The sequence below is a fragment of the Pleurodeles waltl genome, chromosome 7, assembly GCF_031143425.1.
Source record: "Pleurodeles waltl isolate 20211129_DDA chromosome 7, aPleWal1.hap1.20221129, whole genome shotgun sequence".
Lineage (NCBI taxonomy): Eukaryota > Metazoa > Chordata > Amphibia > Caudata > Salamandridae > Pleurodeles > Pleurodeles waltl.
The window spans coordinates 389,814,223-389,832,584 of record NC_090446.1 but is presented as its reverse complement, the minus strand read 5'-3'; the positions used below and the strand labels follow the sequence as shown (position 1 = coordinate 389,832,584).

The 18,362-nt window shown below is 48.3% G+C and overlaps 1 protein-coding gene across 3 annotated transcripts in view; it reads left to right on the top strand.

The window, feature by feature from the left end:
- ERGIC3 (ERGIC and golgi 3) overlaps positions 1-18,362 on the top strand; it is a 446,879-nt gene that overhangs the window by 317,225 nt on the left and 111,292 nt on the right. For all 3 annotated transcript variants that reach the window (XM_069243844.1, XM_069243842.1, XM_069243843.1), the window contains 2 exons: positions 11,043-11,139; positions 11,702-11,766. In XM_069243844.1, coding sequence (XP_069099945.1) covers positions 11,043-11,139; positions 11,702-11,766 — 162 coding nt within the window. The remainder of the gene's footprint in view (positions 1-11,042; positions 11,140-11,701; positions 11,767-18,362) is intronic.

Sequence of the window (18,362 nt, the reverse complement as noted above, 5' to 3'; positions counted from 1 at the left end):
ACAGTGGATGCAGCTCAGCTGTGGATATCAGGAGTTTCAGTCTTCCCCAATCTTGGAAACTGGCTGTTGAAGGTGAGCTCACCCCAGGCTGTCTTCTCCCATCTCCAAACTTAGGCAGACCTCCTGCATTTTCTGGGTTTCACTATTAACGTGCAAAAGTCACACCTGACTCCCTCTCAGATGCTCCCTATCATGGGAGCTGTTCTGGACACAGTGCAGTTTCAGGTGTATCCTTCGAGCGGCGAGTCCAGGATATTCAGGCTATTATACTGATGTTTCAGCTTCTAATCTGGATTTCAGTGAGAATGATTCTGAGACAGCTGGGCCTCATGGCCACCTGCATCCTGCTGGTGACAGATGCCAGATGGGATAGGCAGGCTCTGCAGTGGGACCTGACATTCCAGTGGGCACAGCATCAGGGGAATCTCTCCAACATGGCCCAGATGTCAGAGGCAACTGTAAAAGATCTGCAGTGTTGGTTAACAAATCACGATTGGGCCAGAGGCAGATCCCTTTACCAACCAAATCTGACAGTAGTGTCAGATGCGTCACTCCTGGGATGGGGTGGCCAACAGGGAGAGGTGGAGATCAGAGGTATCTGGTCTCCAGCAGAAATGGGACTCCACATCAACATACTGGAGCTCCGTGCAATCTGGCTGGCATTGAAATCCTTTCTTCCTTCTATCAAGCGAAAGGTGGTGCAGGTGTTGACTGAGAATATCATCGTTATGTGGTCCTGCAACAAGGGTGGGGTCTGGTCCTGACCCTTTTTCATGGGGCTGTGCACCTCTGGACGTGGCTGGAACAGCAGGGCATATCCCTGATGTTCAACATTTGGTGGGTTTTCTGAACACCAGAGCTGACAAATTCAGCTGAAAATGCCTAGCAGATCATGAATGGCATCTCCATCAGGAGGTGGCGCAAGCTCCCTTTCAGCAGTGGGAAGAGCCTTGATTGATGGTTAGATCTGTTTCCCTCCGCTGAGAACATGTAATGTCAGCAGTTTTGCACATTGGAGTTTCCAAGGCGGCAATCGCTAGGAGACGCTTTGTGTCTTGAGTGTCAGTTCAGGCCTCCGGTACACCGTTCTGCTCATACAACTCCTGCCCAGAGTTCTCAAGACTGGGCCCAAGTAATCCTTGTGACTCTGCACGGAGAGTCTGGAATCCTGAGTTGCTGAGCATGTCCATCGGTCCTCCTATCAAGCTGCCCCTGTGGGAGGATCTTCTGTCGCAGCAGCAGAGAAGGATTCTTCACCCAAACCTGTCTACTCTACGCCTTCTTGCGTCAAGATTGTGGCAGCAGCTGACAGCTTTTGACCTTCCTTCTGAAGTCTTTAAAATAATCTTGGCAGCCAGGTGTCCCTCCACCAAAACAGTATACGCCTGTCATTGGAAGAAATTTGTGGCGTGGTGCACAGACAAGTAAGTTGACTGCCCTTCTGCCCCTCTCTCTGAGGTCCTATCGTTCATCCTTTCCCTTGCCCAGCAGGGCTCTGCTCTGGGCACTCTTAACAGATATTTGTCCGCTATTTCTGCTTTCTTGCGGTTGCCAGATCAACTTTCTTTGTTTTCGTCTCCTATTGTACATAGCTTCCTCAAAGGTCTTACACATCTCTTTCCTACTTCCCCATTCATTATACCCCAATGGGATCTGAATTTGGTACTGACTTTTTTGATGTGCGCTCCTTTCAAGCCTCTCCACAATTGTCCTCTCAGGCTTCTCTTTGAAAACAGCCTTCCTTGTGGCAATTACATCTGCCCACAGAGTGAGTGAGCTGCAGACCTTATCATCTAAGCTGCCCTACATTTCTATCTGACCTGACAAAGTGGTGCTTCCCACTACGGCCTCTTTTGTGTCAAAAGTGGTCACACCATTTCATGTAGGCGAATCCATCACCTTGCCTCCTTTTTACGCACTTCCACATCCTTCTAAGGAAGAGGATGTACTCCACCGCCTGGACTCATAAAGAGCGTTGGCATTTTACTTTGATCATACAAGAGAGTTCTGGATGTATGACCAACTCTTTGTAAGGCATGTGGGTGGGAAGAAAGTTCGGACAGTTTAAGCTAATCAGTACGGGACAATTTCGGCTAAAGACCTGAACTGATTTAATGTTTTCAAGACCACTCTGTTTATACTCCTGTTTTAGTTGGACCTGTACATGCTGAATAGGACTAAAGACACTTTTTTCCTGGATTGGTCTCAAAAGGAGTTGATATTAATTCTGTATGTTCATAGCACGAGATAACCGAACATCACTTTATTGGATAGCGAAATAAGAATGAGTGCCAGTACCCCTTTCAGAGTGCTGTGTGGCAAGCAGGAGTTAGTGGGCCGAACAGTGGGGGTTGAGGCTTTTTACAACTGATGTCCTGGGGCCTTACTTACTATAGGTCTTGAGTAACTGGGACAAGTGCTACCCTGTCCAGCATTATCCTCTCAGTGGTAGGGAAGTGCTGGATGGGGTGCTCTTCGTAGTGTCCCGGTCCTGGCACACTGCATCACCAACTACAGCATGCCAGCGGCAACTGCCCACACTTCACGGTGGCCCCCTCCTGGCACATTGGATCACTGACTTCAGCACCCACACAGGCAACAGTCCACATTTCCACAGGATTGGGCAGATGGCCATCAGTGTTGCAAAGGACATGATTGGACCGGGATTCTCACACTTCGCTAACCGTGATCCACTCAACAGGTTTCCCATTGGGCCTCACTCCCTCGAGGCACTCTTCCCTATCCTCACAGGGATCTCTGGTCTTGTCAGGCAGGCAACCTCTAGGCACTCTCTTCCTCACTGGTTACTCTGGTCTTAGCAGACAGGCAGACTCTAGGTGCTTCTTCTCACAGGAGGCCCTGGTCTTGACAGGCAGGCTGAAATCCACTTTTCCTGGCTCAGGGCAAGTGCTCTTGACTTCCCTAGTGTGGGGCCCCTTACCCAGCAGGGAGACTGGCAGACCTTGGACCACACTCCTGGTTCCAGCAAGAAGTAGCCTTTGTGATCTTGTCTTTCCCGATAAGAAATCATTACTCAGTAGGGCTCCTGCTCCCATCTTCATAGTTCAAATTCAGACACATATGATTTAGTGTCTGTCCTTTGTAATTTGTGCTCTTTTCTCTGCAATGCCCATTATCAAAGTGACAGTCTATCACAGCAGGAGTGGCTCCAGTTCTGAGTCACCCACAACAGAGGCCAAAGGAGTAACTGAAGTTCACACCAGGCTGTCAGCCTACACTGAAATATTCCCTTTAAACATTCAAAAGACTAAGCCTTCCTCTCTAGCAGAAGCCCTGGTAGTGTCAATCTCATCAGTCCCACCATCACCTTGAAAGTGTGCCAAGGTCCCACTGACCACTAACTCTTCCGGGAATCAAAGAGCCCCTTGATATTCACAGTGGATGCTCTGCTCCTTTCTCTTCAGTGCGTGTGTCCCTCCTCAGTAATGTCAGTAATACACATCTCCTGTCAGGGGGTTGCAGTCCTTGCCTCTCCAATGTGTGGGCTTCCAAATGGAACACACCATAGGTGCTGGAAATAGGGATGCAGGGTTGCTGCTGCAGCACCCCCAAAATTACCATGCTGGAGTTCTGAAAGTGAATGAGCGCTAAACATGTCTTTAAATCTTGTGTTTATCTTGTTACAATTGGGTGTTCAAAGACACGGGTCAAATGTAAGGATGTGTCTTTTGACAATTTGCTGCTTATTCTCTTAACAGTAAAGTTGTGTTTACATTTCTTTTTTCTGATTGGAAAGTGAGAGGATTTTGTTAAATGAACTATTTGACAATCTTGCTAGTGTGAAAGGAACACTGCAGAATGTCATTGTTTCGGACACAACAAAATGTAAATACTTATAAATGAACTGTAGACATATTTTAAAATACATCAGCAGTTAAGAAAGCACAAATGAATAACTTGCGGGCTCATTATGACTTTGACGGTCAGAAAACTCTGACAGCCAAAGCCGTGGGGAGTAAGCAACCGTCATATCGGCTGCCTTCCCCCCCCGTTGTATTACAACATACCCGCCAGTCAGCCTAGCAGGAACACTGCTATGGTGTTGGCCTCGGCTTCCTTAAGGGAGCGGACACCAATAACGTAGCATGCCAGCACCCTCAGAATGCGCACTGCATGCAAAGTAGACCGGGCTCATTCTGAGAGTGCTGGGAGGGGGGGGGCCTGTACTGCCTATGTCATGGGCAGTGAGAGGACCCCCCTGCAGTACCTTGCACTGTTTCTGCCAACCTTTCCATGATGGGGACCATGCCATGCAAAGACCGGCGGAAACAGGAGTCGTTATCATCACAGTGGCTCTGAGTTCAGCACAGCCATGGCTGACCACGAGCCCTCCCGCTGTCAGCCCGTTGAGACCATGTTCCTGGTGGTATCGGCGGTCCGACTGCTAGGTTCATAATATGGCGGTCAGACTGCCTGGAGTGCAACGGTCCAACCTTCAACGCAAGTCTGGCAGTCCTTGGTCCACCAGACACGTAATGAGCCCCTTAGTTTGTAATTCTGAGGTGATTTCAATAGGATCAAAACAAATCAAGAGACTTTACTTGTTGAGATGACATTTGTTTTTAGTAAAACTGTATGTGTTTGCAAATTTAGTGGCTGTTTCAGTGGAAAATGTTTGTTTATAAATGACAATCTACTACTGCACCATGCTTTAGTAATATATTTAGGACAGTGTGCTTCAAACTGCACCAGCATTTACATACTACACCCTTACCACTCTCTTCCCAAATAGATGTGACACATTTGCTACAGTTGATATGATGAGACTTCTAGCTGCAGATTCCTTACCATTGAATTTCCCAATGTGTCAGACTGGATCTGGGAGATTTTCTTGAGCAGTACCCCAGTGCTTTCGGTAGGTGGTGTTGATAGGTCCGTGCTGCATTGTCCACGCCGGGGGTGACCTCCGTGTCACCTATATAGGCACCACCTCGGTGTGCTGATGTCAGTTCTTTTCTTGCCGCGCCTGTCAGCGCAGATTCGTCCAAAGCTACCCTCTGTCGCTTTTTGACAGGCTTTTTTCAATCTTTTATTGACTCCCTTTTTGAGGTTTTTTTTCCCTCATGCTGTGTCGAGTTAATGTCTTTGAGGAAGACCGGTTTTAAACTGTAGCACCTGTTACCATGCCATGTCAGTTACAGACCCACACCTCATGTGTTTGTGTTGTCTAGAGTGCAACCACGACTCAATCGTGCTCTGACTCCCGGGCCATGGTGCCAAAGGCTTTCAGAGATTGGTCCCTAAAGCTGCTAGTGGCCCGACAGGTGACTCTGTGTCCCACAACTCCTTGGAGGTCTTGGCACTGGTCATGGGGAAGGTATGGGGACTCCTGCAGAAGCCCCAAGTATTCCTCCCACTCTGACTCTTAAGGACATTCAGGTAGGAGGCACAAGAAGTTGAAGCATGCTTTGACTTCTCCTCGTCCGTCGTCTGATGTAACAAAGGAGCATCAGCATTTGTGGCATCGTTCTGCTAAGCCTACGCTTGCAGTGACTTTGCACCTTCCAGCTTTTCTGGGAGTCAGAGTGACCCCCACTCAAATAAAATATTTTTGAGTAGGTTGACCCCTCTGAATCACCATCAGCCCCCTCAGGGTGTTATGGGGCCATATCTGGTTCCACGATGGCGTCTTCGATAGGCCCCCATGAATCCTATCAGGGATCCAGACCGGCACCGGTCATGCTAATGCAACCCTTCCCGACTCCGGTCCTGATGCCGATGCTGTTGGCCCTGCTTAATTTAGATCCCCGAATCCGGCACATGCCGGAGCAGAGTCGACCAACTCTGGTGCCATCAGGACCCGTGTGTCCTTGGTCAGTGTCTCAGCCCTATTCTGAAGAGCTTGGCCTCTGGGAGGAATGGAGGGGTCGATTGGACTGTTTAGAATATCAGTCTGAATGTCAGGACATGGACTGCTTTGATGAACTGGGTGATGCTAGCGGTCCTGACATGTCTCCATATTACGCCATGCTTTTTCCCCTGACCATGGTTACAGAGAAGGGAGATACATATGCGAAGGTGGTGAAAAGGGTGGCTGATGTCCTAGTTCTCTAGTTGTCCTCATCAGCCTTCAAGACTAACATTTTGACGGAAGTGCTACAGCTAGGAGCTTCCTCTTCTGAACACCAGAGTACCAGCCTTGCATTGCGGTCAATGAATACTGAATGCTTATAGGGCCGCTATTCCCGCACCATATTGGATATGGTTGCGCAGGTGTTGCCACAGGTAAGGTAAGAGTCCTGAGCAATTCTCTACTAAGCGGTCAAGAAAGGGAGAGCCGCAGCAAAGTTCACTATTCGCTGTGGTTGAAACATGACTGACTCGCTGGGCAGAACAGTTTCCTCTACAATTGTGGCGCTCAGACTGCACGCCTGGCTAAGAACATCTTTCTTTTCAAGGGATGTCCAGGATACCCTCATGCTCTTCGGAGACAGGGCAGACTTGGCGCTGGAGCACTCTAACAACTCATGGGCTACAGCCTAGTCCTTGGCCTCTCAACTGCTCTGTGTCAACTCCAGTCTGCCTTTCACCCCTTCTGTGGCTACGGAAATGTTCAACCGCACCAACCCTATCCCAGCCACTATCAGTCCCTCACTTCCCTGCTTATGCGTGGGCAAGGGCAAGGTTATTTCTGACCCTGTGAGTTGGGTAGCCAGAGGTCTGCTGCAAGTGCCACCTCCCAGCGGCTGCAGCCTCTAAGCCCTCCTAACATTGCCCTTCAAGACAAGATCATGGGTGTCCAGTTGGTGGCCGACTCCACCATCATCTCCTCCACTGGCAGTCCATAACATCGGACAGGTGGGTCTCACAGATCATTCGGGAGGGCTACTCCTTCCCTTTCAAATCTACCCCTCCCCCTATACTTCCATCTTATGACTGGCTGATGGAGGATCATCTGACTTTGCTCCATGAGGAAGTCAAGACTCTCTTGGCCAAGGGAGCCATGGGGTTTGATGGTCAGAAGTAGGATGTGTTTTCTACTCCTGCTTCTTTCTGGTCCCCAAGAAGGAAAAGGGTCTTCGCCCCATACTAGACCTCTGAACCCTCATCTACTTCGTCATAAAGGAGAAATTCAAGATGCTCATATTGGCTCAGGACTTGTTTGCTCTGGATCCCGAAGACGTGGATGGTAGTGTTGGACTTGTAGGATGCCTATTTTCACATCTCTGTCCTGCCTGCCCACAGCCGTTCATGGTAGGTCATGAGCAGTTTCAGTTTACCGTGCTCCCGTTCAGTGTCCTTCGAGTGTTTACCAAGGTTATGGAAGTGGTTGCAGCTCATCTGTGCAGATCATGGGTGTCATTTTTCCACTATCTTGACGACTGGCTGCCTAAGACAGGCTTGCCACAGGCTGTCGTCTCCCAACTCCACACTACAGTGGACCTCCTGCATTCCCTGGGGTTAACTATAAATGTACCAAAGTCACACCTGACTCATTTTCAGACGCTTCCTTTCATCTGAGCTGTTGTGGCACAACGCAGTTTTCGGGCTTATCCTCCCTAGCAACGACTCTGGAATATTCACTATTATACCAATGTTTTAGCCTCTATCCTGGGTTAGGTGAGACTGAGGCTACTGGGCCTCATTGCCACCTTCATCCTGCTAGTGACGCATGCCAGATGGCATATGCAGGCTCTGCAGTGGGACCTAAAGTTCCAGAGGGCACACAGTCGGGAGAATCTCTCCGACATGGTCCAGATCTTGGAGGGAACTGCAAAGACCTGCAGTGGTGGTGGTGGCTAACGAACTGTGATTGGGTCATAGGCAGACCCCTCTTCCTTCCCCAACTAGATCTCACAGTAGTTACATAAGCGTCAATCCTGGGATAGGGTGATCACCTGGGAGAGGTAGGGATCAGAGGACTCTGGCCTCTGGCGGAATCCAGACTCCACATCAACATGTTGGAGCTCTGTGCAATCCGAATGGTATTGAAAGCCTTTCTACTCTTCATCAAGGGAAGGCTAGTGCAGATGTTCATGGACAAGACCATTGCCACGTGGTAGTGCAATAAACAGCGCAGGGTGGGATCGTGAACCTTCTGACAGGAGCCTCTGAGCCTCTAGACATGGCTGGAACAGCATGGCATATCCTTGACTTTTCAACATCTGACAGGCTCCCTGAGCACCAGAGTGGACAATCTCAGCCGTCCATGCCTAGAGGATATCAAGTGGCGTCTCCACCCGGAGGTGGTGCTTGCTCTCTTTCAGCAGTGGGGAGAGGCTTAGTTAGATCTGTTTGCCCCCTCCGAGAGTTTTCAATGCGGCTCTCTCTGAGAAGCTTTTCATCTTGAGTGGAGCTCAGGCCTCCTGTATGCCTTTCGGAACATACCGCTGCTGCACAGAGTTCTCAAGAAAATCAGGAATGACCGGGCCCAAGTCATCCTTGTAATTTCTGACTGGGCACTGAGAGTCTGGTATCCTGAGCTTCTGAACATGAGCTTTGATCCTCCGATCAGGCTGCCCCTTTGGGAGGATCTTCTGTCGCAGCAGCAGGGGGAGGATCTTCCACCTGAACCTGTCAACTCTACTCCTTCCTGCATGGTGATTGAGCAGCAACAGTTGATAGCTTTCAACCTTCCTCACTATGTCTGCAATGTTATTCTGGCACCCAGGCATCCCCCTACGAAGACGGTATACTCCTGCCAATGGAAGTAAATTGTAATGTATTGTCCAGAAAAGTCCATTAACCCGCTTTCTGCTTCCCTTTCTGATGTTATTCTTTTTATTTTCACCTTTGCCAAGCAGGGCTCTGCTTTGGGCACTCTAAAGGTTTACCTTTCAGCTCTGCCTGCCATCTTGCAGCTACCTGACCAACCTTCTTTATTTAAGTCCCCTATTGTAAATATATTTCTAAAGAGTATTGTTACACCCTTCTCCTTTTATTCTGCCTCAGTGGGACCTTAATTTGGTCTTCTCATTCTTGATGTATGTTCCTTTCGAGCCTCTTCATAATTGTCCCCTCCAGCTGCTCGTGATCAAAAATAATATTTTGCGTGGCAATTACATCCGTCTGGACGGTGCGTGAGCTGCAGGCTTTATCATGCAAGCCCTCCCTACTTGTCTGTTTTTCCTGACAAACTGGTGCTTCGCACTAGGCCCTCTTTACTCCCGAAAGTGGTAACACCATTTCATGTGGGCCAATCTGTCACCTTGCCCACTTTCTACGCACCTCCACATCCTTCTAAAGAAGAGGAGCGACTCCACCGTCTGGTCCCAAAAAGATCATTGTCGTTCTACCTTGATTGCACAAAAGAGTTCTGGGTTGACAACCAGTTAATCGTGGGGTAGGTTGGTGTGATGAAAGGTTGGTCATTGCAGAAATGGGCCATCTCCAAATGGCCGTTCTTTGCATCAAAATCTGCTACGCATTGGCCAAGAAGCAACCCCCTGAGTGATTGGGACTCTCATTCCACCAGAGCCAAAGCTCCAACCACTGCATTAGCACTTAGAGTCCCAGTCCTGGACATCTGCCAGGCAGCAACGTGGGCTTCCTTGCACATGCTTACCTGACATTACTGCCTGCACAGTCAGGTCCACAGGGATTGGCATTTCACTTGTTCGGTCCTACAGGACTTCCTAGTTTAAATTTGTCTGCAGTCCCACCACAAGGGTTGGTATTGCTTGGGTATCTGTTCAGAGGTAATGAATCTGCGGCTAGAAGTCTCTGTCAGATCAACAGGTTACTTATCATAGGTGACACCTTATCTGGTAGAGACAATATCTAGCAGCAGATTCCATACTGTCCCACCCATCCTCCCCGCTCTGCAGACAGATTTCTGGGATTAGGGATGATCCCGTTCAGGGCCCTAGTTTGGACACACCAGTGTCAGTGCACTTCATGGCTCTGCGCTCCTGGCACGAAAAGTCGTGAAAAGTAATTGATGTCAGCAAGGTGAGGTGGCGCCTGTATAGGTGACAGAGACTTCACTTCCTGTGCAGACGATGTCACGCAGAGCTGATCAATACCACCTACCGGCAAGCAGGTGTACTGCTCAAGAAAATCTTCTGGATCTAATCTGACGCCTGGGGAAATACCAGGGTAAGGAATCTGTGGTTAGATATTATCTCTACCACATAAGGAGTTACCAAAGGTAAGTAACTTATTCTTCTTTGTAGGATCCTCAGATGTTTTTTACTGTCCTTATATGTTCAGTAATGTAAGATTGACGGCAGCACCCACACTCTAAACTTTGTTCCAGCACCCCTGAAACACACAAGCCACCATGTTATGTGTCACCCACAGCCACACACACACACCTCTGAACAAACATGCAAGTATTGCATGCTTTCCAGTGCTACACGCACTCCATTAAGGCCACGGTGAGATAGGTACACAGCCACTGAACTTTACACAAGTGAATCAGTAGATCCCACTCCAGGGACACAGGTAAAAAAAAAGGCTGATCCAATTATTGATTCTGCTGAACACTAAAGGGGTATGCTATGCTGCCATCACCATGCCCATGCACTTAACTCCAGGTAAGAGCAACAGCCCTCTACCTTCACAAGGGTAGCTTTTAGTTCACCTCTTCTGGTCTAACCAGACTGCATCACCATGGGGAAAGGCCTAGGCAATGGCACACATGCATGATCTGTGTTCGCTCATTACCTAAAATCACTATCCAGGAGGCCTCTCCGTCCCAACGAGCAGCTAGTCACTTCATGTACCAGGTCTTCCTGTTGTACGCCATTGTAATTTACTTGCTGGTTTGATATAGTATATTATTCTTTCTACCAGGCATTTAGCACTATTAACGTTTGGGTGATGTCAACATAGTTTCATTCCATTTAGATATATCCAGGTTTGGGTGGGGTGTAGAAAAACTTGTTTGTGAATAGGGATTCTAGTAGCTTTAATGTACAGTAGTGGTATAGAAGGGGCGATTTAAACTGAGTGAAGGCATTTTCTTTGGCTGCACATTGTAAATTGTGTTGGGTATAGAAACCGCACATTTGTTCCGGTGACCGCGTGCTTTATTATCCTTCAAAAAAGCGTGTATTACACATATGATTTTCTTTCAGATAAACATGACCCATGTCATCAAGCATCTCTCTTTTGGAAGGGATTATCCAGGGATTGTGAATCCTCTTGATGGGACGGGTGTTACTGCTGAACAAGGTACGTGAACTAATGAGAGGCAGAAAGTAATAATCCATTTTTCTGTGAGTTTTTGTAGTGCTGCTCCCCTAGTACTATATTGCTAGAAAATTTGTACTTCATGTGTGCATCCTTAAACCACCCACACGCTCATTTTACTTGTTTATAGAGTATACTTGTTGCACTCAGTTAATTCGAGAAATGTCTGTTTTTGGCTGCAAGTTTTAGAACTCTCTACTGCCTCCATCTCCAAAAAACAAGACTTTGTGCCTGCCTGATCTTATTTCTAGGGATGGTGCACCGTAAGGTTTCTCATAGTGCATGCCCGAAGAATTGAGATTCCTTGTAAATTAACATTACATGTCATTGTCACTTAAGCACATGATCTCATAAATGTACTGACTGCAAGGTCATCATTTGGAATGTACCGCCATTATGACGTTTGTTTTTTTGACAATTTATGTAGCACACGATATCACCAAGATGTTATTAAACAAACTGCCTTGGGATCTTATGAACGATGCTATTTTGCTTAAGACTTCAATGTCATTAAAAGCTGTGTTCTCCTTTTCTCCCTCTATAGCATCTATGATGTTTCAATACTTTGTGAAAATAGTTCCCACAGTTTATGTGAAGGTAGATGGTGAGGTAAGGATTTCTTTTATTTAGCATTTAACTTTCCAATTCATTCCGCAGCAACGCACAATTCCAACAGCATTAATCTAAGGAATTAAGCTCTATTTGGCAGTAAGAGCCAGATTTGTTGCAGATATTTTTACAACATTGACTATTTAAAATCTAGAACAGTGGCACATTTCCAGTATCTTCACCTTTAACATTTTTAAGATTAAAAAAAAAAGTTTTAGGAAAAAAATCAAGAGTTAGAAATGTTTTTGGCTCAATAGATAGTATGTTAAACATCATAATGGTACGCTTTAAAAATAACTCTGATAGTGTCAGTGGTGTTCAAAGTGAACAGCCTGTGCCTGCCAGTAACTTTAACTCTACAACCCCTTTGATCCAGCAGAGACTTATAACACTATTTGTATGTTGAACACATCACAATCAGTTGGTGCCTTGTCAGATTGCGTGATGACCAAAGAAGCACAGCAGCTCCTACTATGGGAGTAATGCTTTCTGCAAGCTGAATGAATGATAACACAAACCAAGGAAGCATCTTGGTTTGGTAACTTGTTTCTACCTGGCTATCCTGAGCAAATGTGCTGCAGGGGGTTTTGAAAGATACCAGTGTCAACCTCTCTGTGTAATCAGTCATGTAGTGACAAGCAGAGCTACCAGGCCTGGTTGTACATGAGACTGTTGCTGATGAACATGGTTGATTCGTACATCTGAATTATATGTGCATGTATAGTGAAGGGGAGGGTGTAAACTGCTGCTGTAGGGCAATTTGCAGTCAGTAGGCTCATTCAGGTAAATTGATGGTTGGAAAATGTTTATATTCAACAATTAGACTGCTTTTTTTTGCATCAAGCCAAAACAAGGGACTCCGGGCTTCTAAAGCTGCTTGAATATTTACAATTGACCTAGCTATTGCAAGCCCAGTTGCCTTAGACCGAGACAATTTATTTATGATCAAGTGGTACATTGCACCATACTGAAGCAGTGTATATATTAAATATATCTTCATTGTATAGACAGTGTCAACTAATAAATCGGGGCTTGTTACTAAAACTTTGAGAAGTCAGTATTGTGCGGTTCACATTTTGGTAATAGGACTGTGCGTTTAGGACAGCAGCACCACCACGCGTGGGAGACTGAGTGCACCTCACACCAATTGGCAGCTGTTGACCTAACTCCTTGCTAGCTCACAGGGCCTCACCCTGACCACCAAACCTGTTGGGGCAAAAGGTGATTACAGCAACCTTAACATGACACTCTGACTCCTCAGGGAAGTTATGGAAACAGATTGTACCCCTTTCGCTCAGTCACTCACGCATGCCAAGGTGAAACACACAATGTGAAATGGAGTTCAATGCATTTATTCAAGTAATCTCATTTGAGTGTAAAAGCATGTGCTGCGATAATTAGGGATATGAAACTGAGCACAGTAACCAACATGACAGCAAGAGGGAAGAAGATAACCCCACCATATTGAGTGTTTCTAGAGAGTCTGGATGTTACTACCAAAACCATATGTCAAAATCTGCTACCTGGCCCAACCTAAAGGATTTGCCCCAACCAGTGAATAGAATAGCGGGTGTCTGCCTGTGATGCTGATGGCAGTCTCCTCAGAAAGCCGAGGTATCAGCTCCAGCAAAGGTGACAGTTAAAAGGAAAGCATCCCAGGATGGTCATGACCGGAATGGCCTCTACCCCCCCATTGGGCCAAAGTGTGGTTTATATAATGCCTAGTTTGGGCAGCTGCTGTGATGTAATGCTGTGTCTCGAAGATAGAAGCTGACTTCTGGGCTGGCAAATGCAGTTTAGCATATCATGTCCTTTGCATCCTAACCTTGAACTAAGAGTACAGATTATATGTAGTAGAAGGCTGATCAAACGTGCAGTGTGAACTATGGCTTCCTAGAAGGAGCAGCTGATAAAATAAGTAAAAACAAATGCTAAAACCAGACTTGCTAAAATATGAATAAAAATGTGTGTAAGTGTGAAATAAGGAACACGCTGTGAAATTAAGCTAAAACAGGAGTGCCCCACCTGGGAACTAAAGGGTCCTTACAACAGTTTGTTGCGTGTAAACTTTGACAGAACGATATGCACCACACTAAAATTAAAAAAATAGCTTTACTTGCAGACACCGCCAGGTAGGTTATTAAAAAGAATCCTGTATGCGCCAATCAAAGCATTGCTTTGCTAAGTAACCTCTGCATAGAGATGGAGAAATATATGTAGTTAACTTTAAAAAAAAATGATAGTGGTAATGTATGCTAAGGGATATGGATATAAACTGCCACTACGTTAAGACAAACATTTTTAATATTATTAAATAATACCTATTTATGGGAGGCTGTTTTAGTAAGAAACACTGATCAGAAACTCTGAAACAAATGTGAAATGAACAATTTTGCCCACATATAGTTGGGCTATTCATTAGGAGTTGCTGCTAGGAATTAATGAACAAATAAATGTATGTAGAATTATTCAAGAGAGAGGCAACTTGATGCAGGCACACCAAGCCACCTGCCTAATATTCCCAACCACATCTGACTGAAGCACCAAGAACCTTTGGTTCGAGTCAAACTCTGAAGGCCAACATGGATGAATAAAAGCAAGGCTCTTTCCATCTGGACAAGCCTTATCTCAGTCTGGCCACAGCTCAGACGTTTCCTCAAACAGTGCACCTGTGTCTCAGATAGTTCACAACATACCCAGAGTGCAAATTCGGACTGCAGCTCATGTACTTATTCTCCACTTCAGGATGCTGCCCTCTGTAGAGTGTTGCAGGTATTCCCATGACCATCTCATTTTCTGAATCCTGCTAATGTTATTGAACTTTGGTAAAGGACTACTGCATCATCTTTGGTGAATGACCTCTTCTGTGACTTAACATATTTTGTACGAAATTGGCGGACAATGTAGATGTCTCTCTGAGGTTTCTATGCTAAATAGTCAGTGTCTTTTGAGTAGAAAGGAGGCTTTTCGGCAATTATGTCGTATGTTGGACAAACAAAGGACTCATTTCTTACAATTTATACTCATCTCCTTTTTACCCAGACACCCCTCAGTATGTCTGGATGTGGTCACAACTGGTCCCTTGTGCAGAACAATTTAAATGTGAATTTGTTTTTCTGCACACACATAACTCATATCGGATAGAGACTTCTAGTTGCAGATTCCTTACCTTAGAATTTTCCCCCAGGCATCAGACTGGATCCGGAGATTTTTTCTTTTAGCAATACCCTTGCGCGTCGGTCGACTCCGTAGGTGTCGTGGTCACTGTGATGACGTCAGGAGTAGTACATAGACGCCGCACTCGCGCAGTTCTTTTCTTTCCGCGCCACGTGCTGATCCGAGAGAGAGCTACCCTCGGCTATTTTTTGGCCGAATTCGACCGTTTTGTCGATATTTTTTGGGTGCGACCTTTGTTGCGTCGAGGATGTCCCCGAAGACCGGGTTCAAGCTGTGCGAGGACTGCCACCGCATGATGTCGGTGACAGACCCTCATCGTGTCTGCCTGTGTGTGGTGCCTCGTGCGCGACCATGACCCAAAGTCGTGCTCCGAGTGCCGGGCAATGCATCCGAAGGCTTTGAGGGAGCCGTTCCTAAAGCTGATGGCGACCCGGCACTCGACTCCGCGAAGATCCCGATCTCGCTCGAAAGGAAGGTCTTGAGATCGGTCGTGGAGCCATCACCACTCGTCTTCTTCGAAATCTTTGGGTCAAGGTAAGAGGAAGAAGAGGAAGTCGAAGAAGTCCCATCGCTCTCCGACTTCACCCCGTCGCTCGGCCGACGTGACGCGGGACGAGCGTCCACGAACTAGGCCTCTGTCCTCGGAGCCTACATCTGAGTCGACTCCGCGCTTCCCTGAGCTTCCCGGAGCCGGAGCGACCCCCGCCCAACTCGAGGAGTTCTACGAGGCCATGCACCTCATCTTTGGGCGTGCCGACCCCGATACGGCACCTTTGGGCCCAAGGGGCTTGGCTGAGGAGCCTTTGGGTTCCGAGCTGGCGGCTTCGGCCCTGGCCACCGAGGTCACCTCCGGATCCGTGCTGAGATCCACACCGACGCCAGTCGTACAGTCGAGACCTTCCCCGGCGCCGGGTCGTTTAGCGACGCTCCCGACGTCGGTAGTGCCCACTATCGACGTCGACCTGATTCTCATTGCCGACAATTCAGAGTCGGAGCGGCGTTGGTGGGCCCCATTTGACCGAGGTTGGATTCTGACCCATTTTCCTATGGGTACGAATACGGGGAGGAATTGGAGGGGTCCCTGGACCCTTTTGAATACTAGGAAGACCCTACTATGGACTTGGGCGAAGCCAGTGGTCTTGATACTTCTCCTGACTCTGGCATGCTGTCTCCTCCTACGGTGGCTACGGCGGAGGGAGCTACCTATGGTTTGGTGGTTAGTAGGGCAGCTGAGGTCCTTGGCCTTGAGCTACCTACTGTTGAAGTCAGGTCTAACCTCCTGACTGAGGTGCTTCAGCCTGGGGATTCTACGTCTGAACCCCTTCTCCCATTTAATGAAGCCCTCACTGACGTCCTTTTGGGTACATGGTCCAAACCCAACACTGGGACAGGACGATCGCTCAACGCCATCAGCCTGTGCCGAACGACCCGAAGTTCCTGTCCCAACATCCTACGCCTGAGAGTCTTGTTATCCAGGCGTCCCCTTCTTCTGGCGCGTTCCCTTCCGCACCCCCGGATAGGGAATCCAAAAGACTGGAACAATTTGGTAAGAAGTTAATTTCTTCCTCCAGCCTCGCGCTGCGGTCCGTGAACACTGCATGCCTTTTGGGCCGTTATTCCCACTCCCCCTGGGATACGATTGCGCAAGTCCTGCCGCAGATACCGGAGGAGGCACGTGCTATCGTCTCCCAAGCAGTCAAAGATGGGAGAGATGCGGCGAAGTTCACAATCCATTGTGGGCTGGATACGACCGACTCTCTTGGCAAATCGGTTGCTACGACAGTGGCCTTACGGCACCATGCCTGGTTACGTACTCCTGGTTTCTCGAGGGATGTCCAACAGTCACTCATGGACATGCCCTTTGATGGCACCCGTCTCTTCAGAGACAAAGCGGAGACGGCCTTGGAGAGGTTCAAGGAGTCCAGGGCTACGGCTTGGTCCCTTGGCCTTTCTACCGCCACATGCCCCCCACAGTCCGCTTTTCGTCCCTTTCGTGTCCACGGAAGGGGCGCCCTGTCGCGTCCTCAACCCAGCCACTGGGCCATGCACGCTGGACAGCCTATGCGTGGCCGGGGGTGCGGAATCCCCCGAGGTCGTGGGCAGGGAACCAGAGGTCTGTCCAGTCCACCCCTGCCCCCGCAGCAGCCTCCAAACCTTCCTAGTCCGTCCTCTCACTCCTGCCCAGTAGGTGGCAGAATCCGCCATCACCTGCCCCACTGGGAACATATCACCACGGATGAGTGGGTTTTGCAAATAATTCGGAAGGACTACTCCCTCCGCACCACCACACATGCCACCATCCTTCCATCCCCTTTCGGAGGATCATTTGGTGCTTCTCCGCCAGGAAATCACGTCTCTCTTGGCCAAGGGAGCTATAGAAAGGGTCCCTGTGCCAGAAGTAGGTCATGGTTGTTATTCCCACTACTTTCTGATACCAAAGAAGGACAAAGGCTTGCGCCCTGTCCTAGATCTTCGGGACCTGAACTACTTCCTCAAGAAGGAGACGTTCAAAATGCTCACCCTGGCTCAGGTTCTGTCTGCCTTAGACGCGGGAGACTCGATGGTAACGTTGGACTTGCAGGACACTTATTTCCACATCCCCAGCCTGCCTGCCCACAGACGTTACCTACGATTTGTGGTAGGACACGAGCACTTTCAGTTTACCGTGCTCCCTTTCTGCCTTACCAATGCCCCTCGTGTGTTCACGAAAGTGATGGCAGTGGTTGCAGCTCATCTGCGCAGGTTAGGGATCTCAGTCTTCCCCTAGCTAGAAGACTGGCTGTTGAAGGCGCCTTCGCCCCAGACAGTGGTCTCACACCTCCAGACTACGGCGAACCTCCTGCACCAGCTGGGGTTCACTTTCAATGTGCCGTCACACCTGACTCCCTCTCAGACGCTCCCTTTCATCGGGGCAGTTCTGGACACAGTGCGGTTTCGGGCTTATCCTCCCCAAAAGCGAGTCCAAGACATTCAGGCTATGATTCCGATCTTTGGGCCTTGGTCTTGGGTTTCGGTGAGATGGACTCTGAGGCTGCTGGGCCTCTTGGCCTCCTGCATCCTGCTAGTAACACATGCCAGGTGGCATATGGGGGCTCTGCAGTGGGACTTGAAGTTCCAGTGGGCGCAGCATCAGGGGAAATCTCTCCAACATGGTCCAGATCTCGGAGGGGACTGCGAGAGACCTGCAGTGGTGGCTTTCAAATCTCAATTGGGTCAATGGCAGATCCCTCTCCCTTCCCCAACCAGATCTCTCAATAGTGACAGATGCGTCGCTTCTGGGTTGGGGTGGCCACATGGGAGAGGTGGAAATCAGAGGCCTCTGGTCTCCGGCGGAGTCGGGACTCCACATAAACATGCTGGAGCTCCGAGCGATCAGACTTGCGTTGAAAGCATTCCTTCCCTCTCTCAAAGGGAAAGTG